This window comes from Thunnus albacares, chromosome 19, assembly GCF_914725855.1.
Source record: "Thunnus albacares chromosome 19, fThuAlb1.1, whole genome shotgun sequence".
NCBI lineage: Eukaryota > Metazoa > Chordata > Actinopteri > Scombriformes > Scombridae > Thunnus > Thunnus albacares.
Window position 1 is genome coordinate 29433246 of NC_058124.1, and position 8121 is coordinate 29441366.

General features: G+C 42.1%; 1 protein-coding gene across 7 annotated transcripts in view; it reads right to left on the reverse strand.

Moving 5' to 3' along the window:
* Nucleotides 1–2121: 2121 nt before the first annotated feature.
* Nucleotides 2122–8121, reverse strand: part of anp32e (acidic (leucine-rich) nuclear phosphoprotein 32 family, member E) — a 14213-nt gene continuing 8213 nt past the window's right edge. For 3 of the 7 annotated variants that reach the window (XM_044336189.1, XM_044336190.1, XM_044336191.1), the window contains exons 6-7: nucleotides 6501–6546; nucleotides 2122–4581 (exon numbers count right to left, since the gene is read on the reverse strand). In XM_044336189.1, the coding sequence (XP_044192124.1) occupies nucleotides 4496–4581; nucleotides 6501–6546 (132 nt within the window). In that variant the 3' untranslated portion in view covers nucleotides 2122–4495. The remainder of the gene's footprint in view (nucleotides 4582–6500; nucleotides 6547–8121) is intronic. The other 4 variants (XR_006399135.1, XR_006399134.1, XR_006399133.1 and 1 more) reach the window with 4 other exon arrangements.

The following is an 8121-nucleotide window of genomic DNA, read 5'->3' on the forward strand; positions in this document are numbered from 1 at the left end:
TTAGTGTGTGTGTTGCGTACTGTAACTCATATGTTGCCCCGTTGCATTATGGGTCACATAACAGTTTGTTTTGAGTTTCTTTTTCAGTTTTTTGCTTCAAGTTGGATTTCATCTCCACAGTATTTTAAATATGACGTCTTATAGATATATTTATATTTATCTATTTATATTTATATCAGACTATAAACTGATGACCTCATTGATTTCTAATGAGTCACTTCATGTTTTTATGTCAGATTAACGGAAACTAATTTATTATTAATTAATCAATAAGTGATCAGAAGTGATGATCTGATCTGATTTATGTTTGTTTTCATCTTTTTACTTTTATGCTCATTTATTTTACTGCAACACTTTGTAAACAGTTAAAACATGTTTATAACATATAAAGGATATTTATGTTTATTAATTATAACTTTATAATAATCTGGACATTAAATGTTTGATACAAACATCTTTATAGAAAACTGTAAAACCAGTTCAATCAGCTGTTTGATGATTTTAATCAATATGTTTATTAATTGATGTGAAAAATATTAAATGAACTCAAAACTTTTGCAGCTTGTTTTGTTTTTATATCTTTTATTCAAAAACCCCTCATTATTGATTTGTTACACCACAAAAAGACAAACACAGTTTTTTTTGCCACAGACGGGACGATGGAGGGAAAGTAACAGCTGACAGAGGAGTGAGCCGGGGTCAAAGGTCACAGACGTGGTTCAACTATCACCTCGCTGCAGAAAAACAAAAAAACATCTGTAAAATTACTGAATTCATTAAAAAATAAAAACAAACCTGAAACTGAGCTGAGATTCTATTTACAATATTGCCTTTAAAAACCACCGAGTTCAGACTGACCTCAACAGGTCTGAGACGTGACCTTTGACCTTTACACTCTTAAAAACAACAACACGCTTTCAACAGCGACCGCGGCCGCTTCACGCCGACGACCGACCGGCGACGAGGATGTGACCGCCGCTCGCTCACCGACGTCGTCACGACAACAAGAAAATATTTATAAAATGTTTCAACTTTCAGAAAAACTCAAACGTTTAACTGCAGTTAAACATAAATCTCAAAAAGTCCATTTTAGTGGCTGTTCTTGACCTTTCGAGCATATCACACCGTCTTCAGTTTGCCCAGTTGTCATGGCAACTAGAAACGGACAAATTTCCAAAGTCAAGAATGAACCTTGAAAATCAACTTTTAAACCAAAAAAACTTCTCAAAATTTTCAAAAAGTGAAATAAAATTTAAACGTTGCAGCTCCAGAACAGAAAGCTCCGGAACAGCTACTCAATGGACCGAACAGAGTTTAAAGATCTTAAAAACATCTTCGTCACCGGCAGAGAGACACACACACACACACACAGAGACACACACACACAAAAACAAAAACACACACACACAAACAAACACACACACACAAACAAACAAACACACACACACACAAAAACACACACACTAACAAACACGGTTGTTTTTAAGAGTGTAAACGACAGAAAAGCTAAAACTTTACAGCAGTTGAGTTAAAAGTTGTACAAACTTCCTGTTGCTTCATGGAGACGATCAAACCGATCACATCGATCAATGAATGAAAAAACAAACAAACTGCCAAATAAACTCAAACAAAGTAGAAATAAGAAGATAAAGACTTAAACACAGAGAAATTCATCTCAATGTGATGTTTATCACATTTTATTTGCTGTTTTTCTTTTAGATTTGTGTCAATTTGTTCAAATGATTCATTTATTGTTTGTACTTTTACGTGATCAATTTATTTGACAGTTTTTATTGATCAGGTTTGTTTCTCTTTAAACGCAGCAAGAAAAGTACAAAGTAAAAAGTTGCTGCTTCGCACGGCTGCACGTGAAGCTGCAGAATCCCACGCTGAGCAGCGACACCTGAATCAGACGCGTCAGCTGTGTCCCGTCAGGCTCCGCCTCCGTCGAAACGCATCATCAACCGCCGCCCTTCAGTCGTCACTATCCCATAATGCCTTGCATGACTGTCGACCGTTTAACTGATGCGTTCAGGTGATTCTCGCCGACTCGGAAACAGACGAACAGGTTCGCCAGGTGTGTTCAGGTGTTTATGGCTCGTTAGGTGATTTTATAAAAAAAAAAAAAAGAAAGAAATGTAGTAAGTGGCCCTTGAGTCGAGCGTGTTCTGTCTGATGGAAACCTTCCTGCTGGTAAACTGGCTTCACGAGAGGATGAAGAGCACCTGAACGCATCATAAGCGTCGATCGGTTTTTGAATTGCTCGGTTGGTCAGAAGGCCACGCCCACTAGAGGAGGAGGCGGAGCCTGAGGTGTGACACGGCGGCGGTCTGAAGGTCATGAGGGGACGGGCAGTTTGAGGGGCGAGCCGCTCGGTTTCATAACAAACTAAAAAACATCAACAGCTGCTCTTCAGGGTCAAAAACGTGTCGCCGTTAAACTGAAAAACAAAAACACATCAGAACTAATATTTCCTCCCACCCGCCCCCCTAATCTTCCCTGTAAAATCCCTACAATAAATCAAACACACACTGGGAATATGGTAGTATCTCTATGGGGACCTGAGCTACAGCAGGTCTGCATATATCTAAATGTGACAGACACAAGAGTCAATGTGATCACTATTCATTCAGTTCAGGGACAGTTTGTCGGACTAAAATGTTCAAACTTGATGTGTGAAGGAAGATTCTGATCAGTTCAACACGCTGAGGGGAAACAAACATGAGGTCCCTGATTGGGTGTTAGACACACTGAGGTCCTGAAAAAGGGGGGGGGGGAGGGGGGGGCGCTCTCCTGATATGGCTGCAGAAAGAACCGGGTTCTGATCCTCCAGAACACCTGAAGGACGAGTTGTTTTCTAAAAGTGTAAAGCAGGTTTGATGCCGATTGTCCGTCTGGTTCGAAGCTCAGAAATCCAAAAAGAAAGACAAAGTGGCGGCGGCGGCGGCTCGGCGCCTGCACTCCTGAGAACGCTCCTTCCTTCTTCCTGCTGTCGAAGGTAAAACAGTAAAAACTTCAGTTGGCGGCTGACGAGGACGAGGAGTGAAGATTCTGTCCAGTTTCACTCTGAATCTTCGTGTCGGTGCTCCGGACGGCTGCACACTTTGGTGGTTCTGAAGTTTTTCCAGAGTTGAGATTTAAAAAGGAAACTGGCGGCTCGGAGGCAGATCCAACGTCAACGATCAGCTGCTAACGATTGATTATCACCGACTGTTTCATCATGAAACACGTCGATCCATCACAGTAACGTGGTAGCAACTAATCGTTGCAGCTCTGAACTCAAGGTTCACTTACTGAACTATTTCTGAAGCTTTCAGCCATAAATGTGATCAGAGTCCAACTGATTATTATCAATTAACCTGAAAATTACTTTTTCAATTAAATGTTTGAGTTTCAGTTGAGAAGAATTGAAGACCTCGGTCTCATCGACGACTCCGAAAATTTTGTTTTTTGTGTCAAAAACTTGTCAAAATGTGTCAAAAATGAAAAAATTGTTCCCAATTAATCCTGATCAGCTGATTAATAAACTAACGGCTGCAGCTCTAAGTCAAGTTTGACTTGTGGAAAGATCAGCGTCACGACCTGACGTCACCCGATGTCACCCGACGTCACCCGACGTCACCTGATGTCACCTGATGTCGCCTGATGTCGCCTGATGTCGCCTGATGTCGCCTGATGTCGCCTGATGTCACCTGACGTCACCTGACCTGAAAAGGTTTGCGAGACACGTTCAGAAGCTTCAGGAGTAGTTAAAGTACGTGAACCTTGAGTTTAACTCGTCCAACTACAAATCTAGCGTTTGTAAACCGTCATGGCGTCCGGAACAGAGAAACAACAGTTGACTTTGAGTCTTGTAATCTGCACTCGACTTCATCAGGAATCGATGTCAGGAAGCTCTTCAGGACTTCAGCTGCTGGTTTACAACATTTTCCAGAAGAACAGAAGCTTTTTTTTTTTTTCATTGTTTGTTCCTGGCGAGCAGAGCGTCCCGTCCCTGAAGTTTGTAAAAAATAAACCTGTTTTTTTGGGATTCGTTCTTCTGAACAGCTTCATAAAAGCAGGAGCTGCAGCCGCCAGAAGGAAAAAGTCAACCATGGAGACAAAAGACTGAAATCTGGTTCTGGTTCGGATCTGAAAGTAGTTTTTCTCTGACAGGAAGCCCGACAGACGTCACTTCCATGTTCCAAACTTCAGCCGGCCGGCGAGACATCCGGACGAGGATCAGAGACGACAAACTTACCGGAGAGACGGGAAGCTTAAAGGGGGAACGAACAGGTGAAGTTCTGATAAAATCTTCTCTCTGTAATCTTAATATATTATCTAAAAATAAAGACGTGATATTCTATTACAAACTGAAATGAACTATCTCAGATCACACTGTTCCTGTCGTCGCCGTTGTTGTTGCTGCTGCAGTGTTTGTTGTTGTCTAGCTGAGGTCGGGACAGACGGACAGAAACAGGACAGACGACACACAGACGACGGTCGGCCTGGAGGACTAGTCGTCTTCGTCGTCGTCGTCATCCTCGCCCTCGTCGTCCACGTCTCTCTTCCTCTTCTGTCCCTGAACGCCCGCCTGATCCTCTGCAGAGAGAGAGAGAGAGAGAGAGAGAGAGAGAGAGAGAGAGAGAGAGAGAGAGAGAGAGAGAGAGAGAGAGAGAGAGAGAGAGAGGGAGAGGGAGAGAACGGACCAATCAGAGGAGGCCGACAGAGGCCGCTGACATCACGGCGTCCAACGCTCAGATTTAACTCTGAGATACGACTGAAGCATCTTAGTATCTCATCTCTACATGAAATAATGAAACTTCCTGTTGAGGTTCTTCTATTTATTTTAGGGATGAGCGATATTATCGGCACGTCATCGGTGTCGGCCGATAAAAGCTCTAAAATTAAATATCGGCGTCGGCGAATTCTGCCGATTATGAGACACCGATATGTCGCCTTCTCCTCCTCCGCCACCTGACTGCGCTTCCCTCAACGGACTGTTTCACCCTGACGGTCCCGGTGTTTCCTCCGCAGGCTCCCACTTTAACCTGAATAACAAACCGGGGCTAACGTTAGCTGGGAGGCTAGCTAGCTGTGCTTCCCTCCGGTCATGCTGCGGCTAACGCTCCGCTAGCCTCTAAAAGTTAAAGTAGGAAGCAGCAGCGGGTCTGACGGGCGGCTGAGTGAAGTGCAGCCTGCGGAGGAAACACCGGGACCGTCAGGGTGAAACAGTCCATCGAGGAGCTGCTACTATGATCGGCTGCACAGATAGGAAACACCTCGGCTGACAGGATGTACCACTCTGGAAAAACTTCTTTTTGGTTTATAACGGCGGTTGGCAACCAGCGTATTAGGTGCATTAGCGCCACCTTCTGGTCCGGAGTGTGGACCAGAGATTAAATCCTACACATTAATCCTGTCTGTCTAATAAACTCAATGAAAACTCTACTGCTGCTCCCACTTGACAGGTTCATTAAAGGTTTAATGCTGAACTACTGAACTCCAGTCTTCCTCAGTTCTTCCTTCATATATTGTCTTTCTTGATCATATTTAGTACAATCTATGCTGCATGTATAATAGTCTCCTCAGCCAGCTGGAGAATAATATGTGCATATATCAGCATCGGCTACAGTGAGTTGGAAATAGACATATCGGATATCAGCAAAAAATCCAACGTTGTGCATCCCTAATTTATTTATTTATTTATTTATTTATTACAGTCAAAAGTCGACTACTGTGATTTAAATGTTGGTAGTTTTCTATAAACTCGTCTGCAGACATCAGGCGAGTTTCTTGTAAAACTTCATCCAGTAACAACAAGAAAAGAATAACATGAAAACATCTTGAAACTGTTAAAATGAGAAAAGTTTCTCAGTATAGAATAATACATCTGCCTCTTTATTTACTTAAATTCATAATTTTATTTTTTTTCTTGCTAACTAGTTGAGCAGCAGCAACCTCCGAGGCTGTAAAATGAAGCCAAAAACTGCAGTTCCTTGAACGACCACTTGAGGCTCCAAAAGCGAGTCAATCCCCATAGACCTCCATGTTAAAATGTCCAACTTTACAGCAGAAATAAACATGTTTACAGCCTGGTACAAACAACGGTTTTGGTCTCTGTAGCTAATTTCCTCTTTCATGACAACTGTACGGGGGGTGAATTTTTTTATAACTCACCCGTTTAAATTTTATTAAGCTGTAAAGTTCTGCATAATGAAGGACATGGCTGCTTTGAGTGACAGGTCCGCCAGCCGCTAGGTGGCTTGTTTCAGACATTTGGCCCCGCCTCTTTGCCCATTTTTGATTGGCTGGGAGTTAGGCAGCGTCACGCACTGCCAAGATGGCGACGGCCGGAGCGGCTCGCTTTGAGCTTCAAAACCGCTCTTCAGAAACCAACGAGTGTCGTCACGGTAACGGCGTCCATATACAACTAACTCTTTTCAGACATAAAACGAGTGAAACGTTTCTTCCTTAACTAGAACATGTTCTAACAGAAATACCCATGATGCTTCACTCACCTTCCTCCTCCTCCTCTCCATAGTCTTCCTCATCCTCGTCATCCTCCTAAAGACGAAGCAGAAACAGACAGAAGGAAACGGTTTGATCCTCAGTTTCTTTACAGACTTTCAAAAAAAATGCAAAAAGACACACGGCTGCTTCTGATTGGACGACACTACAGGAAGCTGTGACACTATTTGTCGACTCTACGTCGCTGTGACCAGGCTGATCGCCATCTGACCGACTCTGACATCACGTTCTCAGGTTCATCATGTTTTATACGTAGAAATGTATCAATTATACAATTATATCTAGAAAAAAATATCTGTTTCCCCAAAACAAAAACAATAAAAGATTATATTTGTAGTAAAGAATTAAAACAGAGTGAGTTTACTCTCACATTACTTTATTATTTTCCCCTTTGGAAAAGAAGACAAATATGTTAAACAGCAACATAATCTAAATAAAATACTTTAAGAAACATTAATTAATTATCATAAATAATTGATATTTTCCCCTTTTACAGAAAAAAATATTGAAAACTTTTCACTTTTTTAAAGTAAAAAAATGTTTAAAAATTGTAATTTCTCTTCAATAATAAAATAACGTAAATAAATTTTGATTTTATTCTTAATCTAAACAGAGAAAAACATTCTTCCTGTTCACCAGCGTTCGTCCTCAGACGCTGCGTTTGTTCTGATCGGGGTCTTAGGTGTCAGAGGCGGCCATTTTGGTGCTGAACCTGGTCAGGAACACCTGAGATCAGTCGTCAGACCGGCTCAGCTCAGAACAGGCAGAGAACCTTTAATAAACCTTCATCAATCAAATTCAAAACAGTCCCACAGACGACCACAGAGTCACTGAACATGTTTTATATTCACACAGAGCTGCTGGTTTCTGTTTACACCTTTCACAACATATATAGAATCTACTGTTGCTGGTTTTTCATTCAGGAGAACAGTCAGGAGAACAAAAGAGCAGTCAGGAGAACAGTCAGGAGAACAAAAGAACGGTCAGGAGAACAGAAGAACGGTCAGGAGAACAGAAGAACAGTCAGGAGAACAGTCAGGAGAACAAAAGAACAGTCAGGAGAACAGTCAGGAGAACAAAAGAACGGTCAGGAGAACAAAAGAACCATCAGGAGAACAGAAGAACAGTCAGGAGAACAGTCAGGAGAACAAAAGAACCATCAGGAGAACAGAAGAACAGTCAGGAGAACAGTCAGGAGAACAGAAGAACAGTCAGGAGAACAGTCAGGAGAACAGTCAGGAGAACAGAAGAACAGTCAGGAGAACAGAAGAACAGTCAGGAGAACAGTCAGGAGAACAGAAGAACAGTCAGGAGAACAGTCAGGAGAACAGTCAGGAGAACAGAAGAACAGTCAGGAGAACAGAAGAACAGTCAGGAGAACAGTCAGGAGAACAAAAGAACGGTCAGGAGAACAAAAGAACCATCAGGAGAACAGAAGAACAGTCAGGAGAACAGTCAGGAGAACAGTCAGGAGAACAGAAGAACAGTCAGGAGAACAGAAGAACAGTCAGGAGAACAGAAGAACAGTCAGGAGAACAGTCAGGAGAACAAAAGAACGGTCAGGAGAACAAAAGAACCATCAGGAGAACAGAAGAACAGTCAGGAGAACAG